The sequence below is a fragment of the Babylonia areolata genome, chromosome 5, assembly GCF_041734735.1.
Source record: "Babylonia areolata isolate BAREFJ2019XMU chromosome 5, ASM4173473v1, whole genome shotgun sequence".
NCBI classification, from domain to species: Eukaryota; Metazoa; Mollusca; class Gastropoda; order Neogastropoda; family Buccinidae; genus Babylonia; species Babylonia areolata.
The window spans coordinates 51,978,944-51,997,540 of record NC_134880.1 but is presented as its reverse complement, the minus strand read 5'-3'; the positions used below and the strand labels follow the sequence as shown (position 1 = coordinate 51,997,540).

Genomic DNA, 18,597 nt, shown 5'->3' with positions numbered 1-18,597 from the left:
CATACGAACGGCGAAAGAGACGACGTTAACAGCGTTTCACCCAAATTACCATCATCAAACTATTGCAAGTGGAAGGCTCTTCTAGTGAAGAGGTGAATGTTGACAAAGAATACCACAATTCTGACGACGGAAGCTAAAGGTTGGGTCATTCAGACACCCACTGGACATCCGAGGGGTCTGTGTAGAGGAGAAGAGAGGACTGGCCGTACTGAGTGAGTTAAAATGTAGAAATACGATGGCGTGGTAACCGGTTCCATCAGTGGAACTGAAACAACAAAATGTACTAATTGATATGAACGACGGTGACCACGATGCTTTTAGTGGTGGTGTCTGCAATCATAAAGATGATGAACAACTATATTAATAACAATGATAATATGAATTCTTCATTCTTAAGTTCCTCGTTCATGGGTTGCAACTCCTACATTCACTTGTATGTACACGTGTGGGCTTTTACGAGTATGACCGTTTTTTTACCCCGCCATGTAGGCAGCCACACTCCGTTTTGTAATATAAATACTAACGATATTAATGATCATCATTATCATTAATAATGATAATAATGATGGTGGTGATAATAATCAAGTGATGTCGACAGTATGATAAAGATGATGACACTGAGTAATAAACCAGTGAATGCAAACGCGATTGATTCCGAGTAAACTCTGAAGAGACGCAAGCTGATATGGTTTGGACACAACACTCGACACACCAGCTTGTCCAAAACAATCATGCAAGGCACCATCGAGGGCGGGAGAAGAAGAGGAAGACAGCGGAAGAACTGGCATGAGAACATCAAACAATGGACCGGACTCCACACACGTGAGCTGCTGCCAGCGGCTGCCGACAGAGACAGATGGAGAAGGGAGGTTGCGTCTGCGGTCCTCAGGCTTCCCCCAACGACTACTTTGTAGTTATGGGCCTGAGGTTGAGGTTGAGGTTGAGGTTGAAACACGGGTATCCGTGATTTGTTAGTTTGACGTGATCAGTTTCATGATGAGTCACTGAAGTCAACAAGCAGTTAGAAAGAGGGAAATTGTGCAGTCTGATCGTTAATGCATTCAGTTCCTTCTTAAAAGTCCAAACATTTAAACACTCTTCTTCTTCTGCGTTCACTCGTATGCACACGAGTGGGCTTTTGCGTGTATGACCGTTTTTACCCCGCCATGTAGGCAGCCATACTCCGCTTTCGGGGGTGTGCATGCTGGGTATGTTCTTGTTTCCATAACCCACCGAACGCTGATATGGATTACAGGATCTTTAACGTGCGTATTTGATCTTCTGCTTGCATATACACACGAAGGGGGTTCAGGCACTAGCAGGTCTGCACATATGTTGACCTGGGAGATCGTAAAAATCTCCACCCTTTACCCACCAGGCGCCGTCACCGTGATTCGAACCCGGGACCCTCAGATTGACAGTCCAACGCTTTAACCACTCGGCTATTGCGCCCGTCATTTAAACACTCAAAACTGAATGAGTGGCTCAAGACTTGAGAAACTTGAACGCGACCTGTCCAAGTGGAGAACAGTGCGTTTACACGTGTCAGTTTTGATGTTAAAGTGATACACAATACAGTGACTGCAAATATAAAAACAATGCAATTCAACGCATTGTACTACAGTATAAAACAACACAACGCACTACAAACAATAACTTTACGATTCTTGGAGCCGCGCCCAACCGAAGCCATCACCCCGCCCCCCCTCCTCCCCCCCCCTCCTCCTCCCCCACCCCACACACACTCACCCCTCTCCCGATTCTTTTTTCTCACTCCCTCTTTCTTTCTCATTTCCGATGAATAATGCGGTCGGTTGTTACAAAAAATCATATCCTTAGGCATATAAAGATAACAGCGTATGGTTCTTTGTCGGAAGATTGCATTTCACTTTCTGTTTTTTTTTCTCTTTCAAGAGGCTCAGAGGGAAACTGTTTATGATTACCGTTCGATTTTCCCCCCTTTAAGTAAGCCCACTGCGCGGTTCTAATTTGATCGATCTGTGACAGGCAGAGTGTGCTGTCAATCTTCAGCCATTGCACAGGACCCCAAGAAGGCTATTCTCTACAGTCGATTGGTAATTGCACGCGCGTGCGTTCGCCGGAGAGATGCCCGTTGTAATAGTGTCAGTCGATGGGCTCATCACGTGCTAGTAATCTATAGACTCCTGCAAAACAGAGATAGTAGGAAACTAACAAGAAAACTCGCAAGGTAAAAAGTTATGCTGCTGGACGATTAGAAAAACTAAATTCTTATAAAAAAAAAATAATAATAAAAAAGTTAAGCTGACCCAATGATCTGATACGACATAACTTTGCTCCACTAGCGATCAATACACTGTCAATGAATATAATGAATGGAATCCCTCTCACTCAAGAATTTTAACCAAAATCAAGCAGTTCAGTGCTGTTGTTTTTGTTTTTTAAATACCATTTTCGGTTGTTGTGCTGTCAATAGATATGATAAAAAGAAGTACACTAACTCGGGCAATTATTTCTGTCATATTTTCAGGTCTATAAACATTATTTTTCATATCTGTTCGTGCTGTTACCGACTGCAATCTATCGTTTTAGTCTGAAATTCCGAAGATGAAAAAGGACTAAATGCACAAGTAATGTATACAGCTGTATTCAAACTTTAGTTTGTAATATAGTTATCTCAATTTTCTTCTTTTTTTCTGTATCGCAGACAAATATCGTTGAAAACTTTACAAAAGTCAGTGATAGGTGTATAATTATGAAATTCAGTTTCAGTTTCAGTAGCTCAAGGAGGCGTCACTGCGTTCGGACAAATCCATATACGCTACACCACATCTGCCAAGCAGATGCCTGACCAGCAGCGTAACCCAACGCGCTTGTGAGAGCAAAAACAGATTCGGATATATGAAATCGGTTGGTGGAAATACTGATTAGTTAAATCGGTCGGTGGATTTGACAATCACAGATTGACATAAGTTTACATTTGGGCCAACAGCAAAGTGAGAGCTGTATTAATCAATAGTTTCTCCTGTCAATGGGAAACCATTTACAGCTTCGTCTTTTCAAACTAGGAGGCAAAATTGCACTGGCTCTTAGTGCTGCAGTCTTGTGGGCTAGTTGGCCTTTGGGAACCATCCCAGCGCCGACTGTCTTAAAACTCTCTTGGCCGAGAGAGTGGGGATGTACTTGGGCAAGACACTGTCCACTATAATCAAATTCTAGCCTAAATAGTCGGAACAGCAGTTGCCTCCTCTGCTGTTCTGATGGTCATAGTCGGACACGACTGACTATCATATATATATATATATATATATATATATATATATATATATATATATATATATATATATATATATACACACACACTTTTTAACAGTTTTGAAACAGTGGAAAGACAGAAATGATACGCCTACCTTACCTCTCGAATATTGTGCCTGTTTGATATAGCTCTTTTTATCAGCTTATTGATTTACAATATCAAAATGATACAAATAAATTCATTTCCTTTTACTCCAGTCGATCCTAGCAAACGGATCGGATTAATTTTTCAGTCATGTCTTTACTCTCTAAGCTCAACTGACAGTGGATATGAACCACTTCTAAACTTACCCCTGCGTCCCCTGATTTCGAAACAACACCTTTTATGCTGAATTAGAGCGCATTTTAGACAAGAGAGAGAGAGGTGGGGGTGGGGGGGGGGGATTTTCGTGACATTGATGACTGCACTATCTGAATTGTTTGTTGTTGTTTTTTTGTGTGTGTGTGTTTTTTTTATCAACTGTTATCCCAGCAGTACTGTCTGCTTATCACTGAAGTCCTATGAGAAGATGAGATGGGTTGAAACAGAAAATAAAACGCGCTCCATGTTGTCTGTGTCCTGTTTGTCTGTCTGTCTGTCTGTCTGTCTGTTCGTGTACTGGACGAGCTGAAGAGTCAGTGTGCATCAGCCCCAGGGAGGTGGGGGGGGGAAGGGGGGGGGGGAGATGGTAGAGACTCAAGACTGAAGACTGAATTTTTGATTTGTTTGTTTTTATGTTGGACACGTGCTGTTGCCAAAAAGCAAATCTCTGTACCTAAGTATGACAAAATAAAGTATGTGTATTGTACTGTATTGTGAATATTTTATTGTCAATATACGTGTACAGAAATTCATTCACTGTTCGACATGTACAAACATTGAAATAAAACGTAAAGTTCTAAGCTGGGGTTGGAATCAACGACTGCTCTCTATGTCTGATGATTTTTTCGGTTCTTGGGTACTGGTGGTGGGAAGGTTTCGTTGGGAAGATTCCCCATCTACATTCAGTTACAGACAGTATTCCATGCACTTTCTGGAACTTCTGTGCTAGAAATTTCCTCATTTCTATCGACCACCCTTTTTTTCCTCTCTCTCTTTCTTTCTTTCTTTCTTTCTCTCTTTTATATTTTTCTTTTCTTTTCTTTTTCGTTTTCTTTTTCCCTTCCTTTCTTATTTTCTTCCTTATCGGTTTTTGACACTCACAAACCATACTTTTTTCGAGTCACTCCGTGGACGCGACAGGATCTTTCTTTTATCATTTTTATTGGGTTGTGTATTTTCATCAAATGTGAGTTCACAATTTTAGCAGAGTGTACCTTTCTTCTTCTTCTTCTTCTTAAACCCTTTAGATTTCAGAACGAAATGACTGTTTATTTTTGTATACGCTGATAACAAAGTCGACGGAACGGTAGTGCTAAAGGCGTGTACCTCTTCTATTCATAGGATGCTTTTTCGGCTGTAAATGTACCTGATTTTCTTTACCAAGATTTTCCCGAAGGTTTGATATTACTTGTGTGGTTTGGCGCGGTTGTGATTTAGTAGGTGTTGTTTTGGTTTTTTGCCTATGAATTACTGTAGTCGCGATGTCGCCTTGTGCAGTTGGCTGACCTGTTCTTTGATTCACGAAACGTAGAAATATGTGGTATTTCGGGTTTTTTGTTGTTGTTGTTGTTTTTGTTGTGTGTGTGTGTGTGTGTGTGTTTTGTTTTGTTTTTTTTGTTGTTTTGTTGTTGTTCGTTTAAGAGGCACAGCGTTTTGCATGGTGAACGGAACGTAAAATTGCATGCCGTTGCTATGGCAAACATCGGTGATGTTTTCATCCACATGGAGTGTGGAGGAGGAGAGAGAAGAATGTTGTCTGAAATGCTTTTGTTTCTGCACTTACACTTGTGACTCTTGGTTTTGTCAGTGAAGGATTCTCATCTACAGACGAGGATCCCGTGGATCATCTCTAGAAAATATTCATCGTGTGTGTGTGTGTGTGTGTGTGTGTGTGTGTGTGTGTGTGTGTGTGTGTGTGTGTGTGTGTGTGATTTTTTTTTTAAATAGTATTTTATATCTGTTTCGTTTTCCTTCGCAATAAACAATAAAGAGTGGTAACTCTCTCAATGTACAAGGTACACAACTTCAAGCCAATGCTGCTTATGCTACCAATTCAGCTGGCACACAGGTAAATAAAAGGTACATTGGAGCAAACCCTGACACTTCCTCCCCCTCATTATCACCGTTATCATTGTCTCTGTCAACCAGAACCACCATGGACATGTCATCCGAAGCGAGAGCCCCCACCACCACCACCACTGTCCCAGCCTTGATGGAGCACTCCCCTCCCCACCAGCCCTTCCTCTCACCCACCACCAGCTCCCAGCGAGAGGAGCCTCGCTGCCAGCCGCTCCCTCCCCTCCCCTCCTCCCCCGTCCCCCTCCCCACCCCCGTGCCCCCGGCGGGCAGCCCCCGGTCCCCCCAGGACTGGAGCCAGGCTGCAGCCCCCGCGCCACAGTCGTCCACTGCGGCTTCTGGCGTTGGCAATGGCCGTCAGAACCAGGTGAGAATAACAAAGGTGTGTACAATATGCTTTATCTCACCGCGAATTACGAAAATAATTTATGGTCTTAGTAAAAATAAAGAATGAAAAATAGTTTAAAGAAGGCGTTGGCAATAGCCATCAGAACCAGGTGTGTACAAAAAGGCTCATCTCACCATGAAACACGAAAATAGGGTCTTGATTTTTTTTTTTTAATGTTTAAAGCAGGTGTTGGCAATAACCGTCAGAATAACAAAGATGCGTGTATAATAAGTTTCATCTCACAACGAAATACGAAAATAGGGTCTTGGTAAAAATATGTTTAAAGTAAGCGTTGACAATAGCCGTCAGAATCAGGTGATAATAACAAAGATGATGCAATAATATATACGGTTCATCTCACCATTAAACACGGAAATGGGGTATTGTTAGAAAAAATGTTTAAAGTAGGCATTGGCAATAGCCGTCAGAACCAGGTCAGAGAATAACAAAGACATGTGTACAGTAAGGTTCATCTCATCAGGAAACACGAAAGCTGGGTCTTGGTAAAAATAAAGATTGAAAAAAAGTTTAAAGAAGGCGTTGACAATAACCGTCAGAATCAGGTGAGAATAACGAAGACATGTGTACAATAACGTTTATCTCACCGTGAATTACGAAAATAATTTATGGTCTTGGTAAAAAGACACATCTGGTGTACAAGAAGGCTCATCTCACCATGAAACACGAAAATAGGGTCTTGATATAAAAAAAAATGTTTAAAGCAGGTGTTGGCAATAACCGTCAGAATAACAAAGATGTGTGTATAATAAGGTTCACCTCACTACGAAACACGAAACTAGGGTCTTGGTAAAAAGGTGTTTAAAGCAGGCGTTGACAATAGCCGTCAGAATCAGGTGATAATAACAAAGATGAGTGCAATAATATATACGGTTCATTTCACCATTAAACACGGAAATAAGGTCTTGTTAGAAAAAAACATGTTTAAAGTAGGCATTGGCAATAGCCGTCAGAATCAGGTGATAAAAAGACACAAAGATGTGTACAATAATATATACGGTTCATCTCACCATTAAACACGGAAATGGGGTATTGTTAGAGAAAAAATGTTTTAAGTTGGCGTTGGTAATAGCCGTCAGAACCAGGTAAGAGAATAACAGACATGTGTACATCTCATCATGAAACACGAAAGCAGGGTCTTGGTAAAAAAAAAAAAAAAAATTAAGTTTAAAGTATGCGTTGGCAATAGCCGTGAGAATCAGGTGAGAGAATAAGAAAGATGTGTGCAATAAGGTTTACCTCACCATGAAACACAAAAATGGGGTCTTGGTAAAAAGAAATGTTTAAAGTTTGTTTCTGTTCAAAACACACAGTTTCTTCTTCTTTTTGTTTTTCAGTTGCAGTTTCTCAAGGAGGCGAGACCCCGTTCGGACAAATCCATACACGCTAGACCACATCTACTCTGCAGATGCCAGACCAGCAGCGTAACCCAACGCGCTTAGTCAGGCCTTGAGTGCCTGAAGATCACTTTGTTGTATTTGCATTTCATTCGGGCTGCTCTCCCCAGGGAGAGCGCGTCGCTACACTACAGCGCCACCCATTTTTTTGTATTTTTTCCAGCGTGCAGTTTGAGTTGTTTTTCCTGTCGAAGTGGATTTTTCTACAGAATTTTGCCAGGAACAACCCTTTCGTTGCCGTGGGTTCTTTTACGTGCGCTAAGTGCATGCTGCACACGGGACCTCGGTTTATCGTCTCATCCGAATGACTAGCGTCCAGACCACCACTCAAGGTCTAGTGGAGGGGGAGAAAATATCGGGCGGCCGAGCTGTGATTCGAACCAGCGCCGCGCTCAGATTCTCTCGCTTCCTAGGCGGACGCGTTATCTCTAGGCCAACAATCAGAGTGGATTTTGTTTACAGAATTTTGCACACGGGACCTCGGTTTATCGTCTCATCCGAATGACTAGACCCAGTTTGATTTCCCAGTCAAACTTGACACAAAGGGCGAGACTGGAATTTGTACCCAGACCATCACGGAAATTGTACAGACAGATAAGCGTCTTAACCACTCTGACTCCTTTCTCTAAAACACACAATAAAACAGCCAGAAAAGGCGTATGAAGATTTAATGCTTCTGCGTGGAAAACATTACCTTGATAAATGTTTAAAGTTTGTTTGCGTTTAAAGACGGGCGCAATAGCCGAGTGGTTAAAGCGTTGGACTGTCAATCTGAGGGTCCCGGGTTCGAATCACGGTGACGGCGCCTGGTGTGTAAAGGGTGGAGATTTTTACGATCTCCCAGGTCAACATATGTGCAGACCTGCTAGTGCCTGAACCCCCTTCGTGTGTATATGCAAGCAGAAGATCAAATACGCACGTTAAAGATCCTGTAATCCATGTCAGCGTTCGGTGGGTTATGGAAACAAGAACATACCCAGCATGCACACCCCCGAAAACGGAGTATGGCTGCCTACATGGCGGGGTAAAAACGGTCATACACGTAAAAGCCCACTCGTGTGCATACGAGTGAACGCAGAAGAAGAAGAAGAAGTTTGCGTTTAAAAAATGACTGAAAAACAACAACAAAAGCAAACACCGGCAACAAAAGCGTAACTAGATTGGGTGCTCTGCGTTTACGTATCTGTAATTTTAAACTGCGCAACCGTGAGCTTTCCATTCAGAAACTGAGAATCAGCAGCAATTAGGAATTTCAAGAGAAGAAAGGATCTGTTTGTTTGAGCGTTTTGTTTTTGTTTTTGTATGTTTGGTTTTGTTTTGGTTTTGTTTTATATGCGAGAAAGGCGAAATATGTGATGAATTTTGTTACGTATACCTATCACAACTTTCATTGTTCACACACACAGGATACGGAAGCTGGAAAGGGTGTTTTGGGGTTGTTGTTGTTGTTTTTTAAACATGTTCTGCATCTCCCAAACGTTAAGAAAAGAATAACATGATCTGTTAATAATGCATACAAGAAAGCGTTTACTGAATTATGAACCTATCTTGATTTACAGTATCAATTTTCACTTTGTGTTTACATTGATGTTAAAAGTTCTAAGACATCATTTGCCGTCTACGTATCTTTTGTTTTTCAGTCTACGTATCTTTCCTTTTGTGATAATCATCTTTATACATTCACTTATTTGTTTGCTTGTTTGTTTGTTTGTTTTTGATTTTTGAATCATTTTATGTTAACGCTTTACACAAATCTGGGGAAGGTTTTGAAGGCCAGCGCTTTAGGTAATTATGCGAGGATCAGACTTTTTACTCTCTTTTTTTTTTTTTTTCTTTTTTTTTTTTTTTTTTTTTTTTTTTTTTTTTTTTTTGACAAAGATATGGTGTTGCGTGTTCGGATCAGTTCACTATGCTTTGACACTCCTTGAAACTGAAATAAATTCTCTCTCTCTCTCTCTCTCTCTCTCTCTCTCTCTCTCTCTCTCTCTCTCTCTCTCTCTCTCTCTCTCTCTCAGCCTCAGATTTCCACGTTCATCTATAAGTTAAGGACACGAGAGACGGGGAACACAAGCACACAAACACCACATATCTTCTTTTGCTTCTTCTTCTTCTCCTCCCTCTTCTTCTCCTCCTCCTCCCTCTTCCTTTTCTCCCCTTCCCTCTTCTTCTTCTTCTCCTCCTCCCTCTTCTTCTTCTCCTCCTCCCTCTTCTTCTTCTTCTTCCCCTCCTCCCTCTTCTTCTTCTCCTCCTCCCTCTTCTTCTTCTTCTCCCCTCCTCCCTCTACTTCTTCTTCTCCTCCTCCTCCCTCTACTTCTCCTCCTCCTCCCTCTACTTCTCCTCCTCCTCCCTCTTCTTCTTCTTCTCCTCCTCCTCCCTCTTCTTCTTCCCTCTTCTCCTCCTCCTCCCTCTTCTTCTTCTCCTCCTTCTCCTCCTTCTTCTTCTCCCCCTCCTTCTCCTCCCTCTTCTTCTTCTCCCCCTTCTCCTCCCTCTTCTTATTCTCCTCCTCCCTCTTCTTCTTCTTCTCCCCTCCTCCCTCTTCTTCTTCTCCTCCCTCTTCTTCTTCTTCTCCTCCTTCTTCTTCTTCCCTCCTCCCTCTTCTTCTTCTTCTCCTCCCTCTTCTTCTTCTTCTCCCCTCCTCCCTCTTCTTCTCCCCCTCCTCCCTCTTCTTCTCCCCCTCCTCCCTCTACTTCTCCCCCTCCTCCCTCTTCTTCTCCTCCTCCTCCCTCTACTTCTCCTCCTCCTCCCTCTACTTCTTCTCCTCCTCCCTCTTCTTCTCCTCCTCCTTCTTCTTATCCTCCCTCTCCCTCAACTCTGTGAAGAGTCACTGGAGCGCCGCACAGAAGAATACACTGCTGTTCACCACTTTTCTATGAATGTTACTCATTTCCACCCACGTTTTTCAGATTCCATCGTCTTCCTCTTCCCCTTAAATTCTGTGAAGTCAGTGGGGCGCTGTATGACATTTTTGACTCACTTGTGTAAACAAAGTGAGTCTATGTTTTAACCCGGTGTTCGGTTGTCTGTGTGTGTGTGTGTGTCTGTGTGTCCGTGGTAAACTTTAACATTGACATTTTCTCTGCAAACACTTTGTCAGTTGACACCAAATTTGGCATAAAAATATGAAAAATTCAGTTCTTTCCAGTCATCTTGTTTAAAACAATATAGCACCTCTGGGATGGGCACACACAAAAATAAAAAAGAAGCCTTATTATATGCAAACTGCATTTACTGTTATATTTATATTTTTTGTATTCTCTAAACTTGGCACTTTGACCTCTTATTCTGACACAACAACAAGAGGACTCATTATTATCATTTTTTGTTCAAACAGGAACTTCTTTTGCTAAGCATGGAATTTTTATTTATTTTGCAAACGTTTTGAAGCAGATAGTAAAAAAAGGGAAATTACTCTGTAATTAATGCTAGGGGACTTAATTTATCACAAGTGAGTCTTGAAGGCCTTGCCTCTCTTGTTCAATACTGTTTTAGTCCCGCATTAGGCAGAAGTATGTTACTCATCTCCACACAAATTTGTCATATTCCATCCTCTCCCTCTTCTTCTTTAAACTCTGTGAAGAATCACTGGGGCGCCACACACAGTTAACTGTTTACCATATTCCTCCAGGTCTGTCGGTTGTGAGTAAAAAATAAATAAATAAATAATAAAGCCTGGGTCTTTTGCAAATAGTTTTCCTGTCCATCTACTACAGTGTTGTCAGTCCATCAGTTTACTTACACACACACACACACACACACACACACACACACACACACACACACACACACACATATATATATATATATATATATATATATATATATATATATATATATATATATAATGGAGTCTCCCGTCGGTCCGACGGATGAGTAGGCAGGCAGGCTTATCTGTCGGCGTGTGTCCTCATATGGGAGATTCTGGACGCGCAGCACTTCCCACAGGTGTTGCAAGGGAAAACGTCTCCAGAAGTATATATATATATATATATATATATATATATATATATATATATATATATATATATATATATATATATATCAGTATCAGTAGCTCAAGGAGGCGTCACTGCGTTCGGACAAATCCATATACGCTACACCACATCTGCCAAGCAGATGCCTGACCAGCAGCGTAACCCAACGCGCTTAGTCAGGCCTTGATAAAAAAAAAATTAAAAAAAAAAAAAAAATATATATATATATATATATATATATATATATATATATATATATATATATAAGCGTACATACATAAATAAATAAATAATAATTATGATTAAAAAAATAAATTATATGTTTATATGTATTTGACTGTGCTTTCATATCTATGAAACTGCGTTTTGGGGGCATATCTGTTATGCATGTGTGGGTGTATGTGTGAATGTGTGTCTTCATGTTTTATATTTATTTGCTTATCTGTCATCATTGTTGTCTTATTTATTTAATTATTTATTTATTATTATTATTATTATTATTATTATTATTATTTTATCATTATTTTCATTGCTACTATATATATATATATATATATATATCAAGCACATCTGCCATAATCGAAACAACCTTTTCCCTCCCGCCCCCACACCTCTCACCCTCCCACCCCTGTGACCCACCCACTCCCCCCTGTGACCCACCCACTCCCCCCTGTGACCCACCCACTCCCCCCTGTGACCCCCCCCCCTGTGACCCCCCCACTCCCCCCCTGTGACCCACCCACTCCCCCCTGTGACCCCCCCCCCCCTGTGACCCACCCACTCCCCCCTGTGACCCACCCACTCCCCCCTGTGACCCACCCACTCCCCCCTGTGACCCACCCACTCCCCCCCTGTGACCCCCCCACCCACCCCCTGTGACCCCCCCACCCCCCCTGTGACCCACCCACTCCCCCTTCTGACCCCCCCCCCTGTGACCCACCCACCCCCCCCTGTGACCCACCCACTCCCCCCTGTGACCCACCCACCCCCCCCCTGTGACCCACCCACTCCCCCCCTGTGACCCCCCCACACCCCCCCTGTGACCCACCCACTCCCCCCCTGTGACCCCCCCACCCCCCCCTGTGACCCCCCCCCCACTCCCCCCTGTGACCCCCCACCCCCCCCCCTGTGACCCCCCCACTCAGGTGAGCCACGTGATGCTGCACGGGATCATGATCGTGTCTCTCAACATCGACGGCAAGGAGCGGCTGTGCCTGGCCCAGATCTCCAACACGCTGCTCAAGGACTACAGCTACAACGAGATCCACAACCGCCGCGTGGCGCTGGGCATCACCTGCGTGCAGTGCACGCCCGTGCAGCTCGAGATCCTGCGCAGGGCCGGCGCCATGCCGGTGTCTTCGCGGCGCTGCGGCATGATCACCAAGCGGGAGGCCGAGCGGCTCGTCAAGTCTTTCCTCGAGGACTCCGAGCCGCCCAAGCTGCCTGAGGATTTTGCCTTCCAGGTGAGTGTTGTGTGTGTGTGTGGTGGGGGTGGGGTGGGGTGGGGTGGGGGGAGTGTGGGGGCCTGGGGGGGGGTGAGAGTGAGTGGGAGAAAGAGAGCGAGGGGGGGCAGAGAGAGAGCGAGCGAGGGGGGGCAGAGAGAGAGAGAGAGGGAGTGAGGGGGGTCACAAAGAGAGAGAGAGAATATCAGAGAGACTCACAGAGAAACTCATATTCAGAATCACAAAGAGAAACGGAGGGGGTTGGTGGAGGGGGGGGGGGGGGCGGACAGAGAGAGAGATCTAATCACAGAGATTGACAGAGAAATACAGATTCAGATACAGAGAGAGAGAGAGAGAGAGAGAGAGATAGTATTGCTTTACTGAGGTCGTAGCCAGGAGCGTGAAATGGTGGTGAAGAAATGACTTATTGGGTGGTGTTGCTCCCTTCCTCTCTCTGTCTCTGTGTGTGTGTGTGTGTGTGTGTGTGTGTGTGTGTGTGTGTGTGTGTGTGTGTGTGTGTGTGTTAAAAATAATTCTAAAAAATAAAAATTGAAATTAAAAAAAGCAGCAGAAGTGACCGTGAAAGTGTCTGTGCCAGGTGTACCACGAGTGCGGCTGGGGCTGTCACGGCTTCTTCGAGCCGGCCCGCTACAACAGCTCGCGCGCCAAGTGCATCAAGTGTGGCTACTGCAGCGTCTACTTCTCGCCCAACAAGTTCATCTTCCACTTCCACCGCGTGGCCGACGCCAAGTATCACCACCCCGATGCCGCCAACTTCAACTCGTGGCGCCGACACCTGAGGCTGGTCGGGGGGGACAGGGAGGAGGAGACCCACCTGTGGGAGGACGTCAAAGCCATGTTCAACGGGGGGACCCGGAAAAGGATCTTCTCCTCCTCCTCCAGTCCAAGGACAAGTAAGGCGTTTTACGGTGAGGATAGTTTAGACTTATGTGTTTGTTTGTTTGACAAGACAAGTAAGGTGCTGAGGCTTGTTGACACTTGTGTGTTGTTTGTTAGACAAGGCAAGTAAGGTGGTGAGGCTAGCTGACACTTGTGTGTTGTTTGTTAGACAAGGCAAGTGAGGTGGTGAGGCTAGTTGACACTTGTGTGTTGTTTGTTCGACAAGACAAATAAGGTGGTGACGCTAGTTGACACTTGTGTGTTGTTTGTTCGACAAGACAAGTAAGGTGGTGACGCTAGTTGACACTTGTGTGTTGTTTGTTACACAAGGCAAGTAAGGTGGTGAGGCTAGTTGACACTTGTGTGTTGTTTGTTAGACAAGTAAGGTGGTGAGGCTAGTTGACACTTGTGTGTTGTTTGTTAGACAAGGCAAGTAAGGTGGTGAGGCTTGTTGACACTTGTGTGTTGTTTGTTACACAAGACAAGTAAGGTGGTGAGGCTAGTTGACACTTGTGTGTTGTTTGTTAGACAAGTAAGGTGGTGAGGCTAGTTGACACTTGTGTGTTGTTTGTTAGACAAGACAAGTAAGGTGGTGAGGCTTGTTGACACTTGTGTGTTGTTTGTTAGACAAGTAAGGTGGTGAGGCTAGTTGACACGTGTGTTGTTTGTTAGACAAGACAAGTAAGGTGGTGAGGCTTGTTGACACTTGTGTGTTGTTTGTTAGACAGGTAAGGTGGTGAGGCTAGTTGACACTTGTGTGTTGTTTGTTAGACAAGACAAGTAAGGTGGTGAGGCTTGTTGACACTTGTGTGTTGTTTGTTAGACAAGTAAGGTGGTGAGGCTAGTTGACACGTGTGTTGTTTGTTAGACAAGACAAGTAAGGTGGTGAGGCTTGTTGACACTTGTGTGTTGTTTGTTAGACAGGTAAGGTGGTGAGGCTTGTTGACACTTGTGTGTTGTTTGTTAGACAAGGCATGTAAGGTGGTGAGGGCTAGTTGACACTTGTGTGCTGTTTGTTAGACAAGTAAGGTGGTGAGGCTAGTTGACACGTGTGTTGTTTGTTAGACAAGACAAGTAAGGTGGTGAGGCTAGTTGACACGTGTGTTGTTTGTTAGACAAGACAAGTAAGGTGGTGAGGCTTGTTGACACTTGTGTGTTGTTTGTTAGACAAGACAAGTAAGGTGGTGAGGCTTGTTGACACTTGTGTGTTGTTTGTTAGACAAGGCATGTAAGGTGGTGAGGCTAGTTGACACTTGTGTGTTGTTTGTTAGACAAGGCAAGTAAGGTGGTGAGGCTTGTTGACACTTGTGTGTTGTTTGTTAGACAAGACAAGTAAGGTGGTGAGGCTAGTTGACACTTGTGTGTTGTTTGCTAGACAAGTAAGGTGGTGAGGCTAGTTGACACTTGTGTGTTGTTTGTTAGACAAGACAAGTAAGGTGGTGAGGCTAGTTGACACTTGTGTGTTTTGTTAGACAAGGCATGTAAGGTGGTGAGGATAGTTTAGACTTGTGTGTTGTTTGTTAGACAAGGCAAGTAAGGTGGTGAGGCTTGTTGACACTTGTGTGTTGTTTGTTCGACAAGACAAGTAAGGTGGTGAGGCTAGTTGACACTTGTGTGTTGTTTGTTACACAAGACAAGTAAGGTGGTGAGGCTAGTTGACGCTTGTGTGTTGTTTGTTAGACAAGGCAAGTAAGGCGGAGATTTGTGTGTTGTTTGTTAGACATGACAAGTAAGGCGCTTTACAGTGAGGCATTGACACTAGAATTAGATATTAGTGTTTGTGGTTGAGGCTGTTAAGGCTTGTGTGTTGTTTGTTATGGCAAGTAAGCTGGTGAGGCTAGTTAAAGCTTGTGTGTTGTTTGTTAGACATGACAAGTATGGCGCTTTTCGCTGAGGCGTAGATACTAGAATTAGATATAAGTGTCTATGGCTGAGGCTGTGAAGGCTTGCGTGCTGTTTGTTAGACAGGACAAGTAAGGCGCTTTACAGTGAGGCTACTTAAGGCTGCACGGCTCGCTCGGCTTATAATATCAGAGACTGGCATAAGCTTACAGTTGGTCCAACAGCAAATTGAGAGCTGTATAATCAATGGCTTCTCCATTGCAAAGGGAATACATTTTCAGCTTAGTCTTTCGTGAAGGACTATGACTCCCAAATTCAGAGGCAAGAGTGCACACGCCAGCCGCTATCCGGCGAGCCTGTTGAATTAAGGCTTGTCTGTCTGTCTGTCATGGTGAGGCTGTTACGGCTGTGTGTGGTTTGTTACTCACGGAGTTCAGAGATGGCCTGAGGATGCTGAATTCTAGTTTAGAGCCCCAAAACCATATTATGAAAAGAAAGAAAAAAAAACAAAAACAAAAAAAACCCACCTGACTTAACTCACTCAGTACGGCCAGTCCTCTCTTCTCCTCTACACAGACTCCTCGGATGTCCAGTGGGTGTATGAATGACCCAACCTTTAGCTTCAGTCGTCAGAATTGTGGTATTCTTTGTCAACATTCACCTCTTCAGTATAAGAGCCTTCGCTTGCAATATTTTGATGATGGTAATTGGGGTGAAACGCTGTTAACGTCGTCTCTTTCGCCGTTCGTATGGAAAGAGTTAAAAGTGAGATTATCGGTGAGGACTAAGCATGACTAATCATTTCTTCCCCCGTTCTTCTCGTGTCACCCAGGCTCCAGCAGCAGCAGCAGCAGCAGCAGAACAGAGTCCGCCACCTCGTCCAGCGAGGCCGGCAAGAAGAAGGCGCCCAAGCTGAGCGGGGGGCACGGCAGCGGTGACATGCCGGTCACCCCCAAACCCCCCTTCCCCACCCACACCTTCAACCCCTACACCTGGGGATACAGCCCCGCCGCCAAGCCCTCCTACCCCTTCGTCTCCGTCAACACCTCCCAGTCACTGTGTTTCGGCTTCCCCCCTCCCGCCCCGGGGGGTGGGGCCAAGGACAACGTGCCGGCGGAGAGCAGTCTCCTGAAGGGCGGCATGGCGCCTCTGCCCTCCCCCTGGCTGGGCCGAAGCGCTCTCCCTTTCTCCAACCTGGACGCCTTCTGGGACAAGGCCTTCGGACTTCCGCGGCCCATGGGCGGCAGCGTCGGGGGAGGAGGAGGCTTCAGAGCCGGGGGCATGTACCCGCCAGCCCTGCCCAAGCCAGGAGGTGGAGGTGGTGGAGGAGGTGGAGGAGGAGGAGGAGGAGCAGTACGGTTAGGTGAAGGTCTGAACGAGGACGGAAGAGCAGACGAGGAGGCGGGTATGGGGGGAGAACGACGGATGGAGCCCCCCTCCTCCTCTTCCTCCTCCTCCCTGGACCTCAGCAGGGACCCACACCACCACCACCACCACTACCATCCCCACCACCACCACCCTTCCCACCCTTCAGGCAACGGCACCGCTCTTCACACCGACCGTCTGTCGGCCTTCCGCCCAGTGGGCAGGGGAAGCAACCCTCAGGCCATGGAGGAGGACGATCAGGTCTCGGCCGGAAGTGACGCGGACGCTGACGAAACGGAGGAAATCGACGTCACAGAGGAGGACTGTCTGTCCCCGCAAGACCTCAGCCAGCCAGAGCTCCGCGAGGCACACAACTCCGAGGACCCTGACAAGGAGGAGGACGGGAGAGAGGAGACGGTGGGGGGAGAAGAGGAGGGCAAGACCGGGGCCGAGGAGGAGGGGGGACAGAGGTGCGAGGAGGGACAGGAGTCGGAGAGGGAGGTGGAGGAGGAGGAGGAGGAGGAGGAGGGGGAGGTGCCAGAGAAACGTCCGCGGTTGTGTCCGGGTGACGTCACAGCCGAGCCACAGGAACAGGACGTCATAGATTACTCCAGCAGTGAGGTGAGTGTCTTGACGATTCTCAAAGTGGAAGATGTGATTATCAAAATTGTCTGTACGGCAGACAGCGAGAGAAAGATTAAGGGAGATGGACACTGTGCACAACAGACAGCGGTAGAAAGGGCGGGGAGAGAGAGGGGAAAGGGAGGGAGAGAGAGAGAGAGATTTTCGTCAGACACATTGCCATCGAAGAATTTCTGTTTACATTCTTTACACAACCTTGCGTTTTTGTGTAGTGAGATACAATTAATGCACCAACGAATAACGTTTCCTTCCACTTAAAGCTGATTTGTTTTAATGTGATGCTGTCTTGTTGTTATTTTGTATGATCATTTTGTTAGTTTGTTTCTAAAAGTATTAGTCGATTGCAATTTATTCGATTACATAAATGGTAAAATTGCAGTAGTTGTCGAAAGTTTTTGTAACCTCTGTCTCTACCTTTTTATCTTTATACTCGCTTGGCCAATATTTCTTCGATATATGAATCAATAAAATGTACTGCCTCTGGATGATTCACCTACAGTTTATATATAATTGTCAGATAGTCAGACAGGGATATTTGCAAGGCAGGCAGAATGATATCATAATATATGCAGAGAATCTGTGTGTCACTTATTACATGTTCATCATATTCATTAAATTTCTGGAATAAACAACATTAAAAAAAAATAAATAAATAAATAAAGCAACAAAAATTAGAAAAATTTTCCCGGCACAATATCATTAGCGTCTTTTTTTTTTTTTTTTTTTTTTTTTTTTATAGTTCAAAACAGAACTCGTACTTAACGGCTAAATGTTTCAGTGTTTGTAAAGTTGTAAAGAGTTTTTGAGGGGATAGTAAATATATCTGCTGAATGTTGTTTACATTTCAGAACCAGCCACCACAAGAGGCCGAGGAAGACAGAGGTACGAATCAATTTAGATTTTATTTCTTAAAAAAATATATTGTGGAGCACACAAGCCGGTACATTTTTATCTGACAGATCACAATATTTCTCTTTTCCGTAAAAAAAAAACCAAAAAACTGTATGACGTCGACCGATGACAAACAAACAGCAATTGAAATTGTATTGTATTTCTTTTTTTTTATCACAACAGATTTCTCTGTCTGAAATTCGAGCTGCTCTCTCCCCAGGGAGAGCACATCGCTACACTAAAGCGCCACCATGTGTGTGTGTGTGTGTGTGTGTGTGTGTGTGTGTGT

The 18,597-nt window shown here is 44.6% G+C and overlaps 1 protein-coding gene across 1 annotated transcript in view; it reads left to right on the top strand.

Annotated features, from left to right (window-relative positions):
- Positions 1-4,857: 4,857 nt before the first annotated feature.
- The window catches only part of LOC143282308 (uncharacterized), a 32,674-nt gene continuing 18,934 nt past the window's right edge, over positions 4,858-18,597 (top strand). Inside the window, exons 1-7 of the mRNA XM_076587910.1 lie at positions 4,858-4,872; positions 5,742-5,819; positions 12,372-12,689; positions 13,267-13,582; positions 16,243-16,722; positions 16,804-17,396; positions 18,266-18,299. Coding sequence (XP_076444025.1) covers positions 4,858-4,872; positions 5,742-5,819; positions 12,372-12,689; positions 13,267-13,582; positions 16,243-16,722; positions 16,804-17,396; positions 18,266-18,299 — 1,834 coding nt within the window. The remainder of the gene's footprint in view (positions 4,873-5,741; positions 5,820-12,371; positions 12,690-13,266; positions 13,583-16,242; positions 16,723-16,803; positions 17,397-18,265; positions 18,300-18,597) is intronic.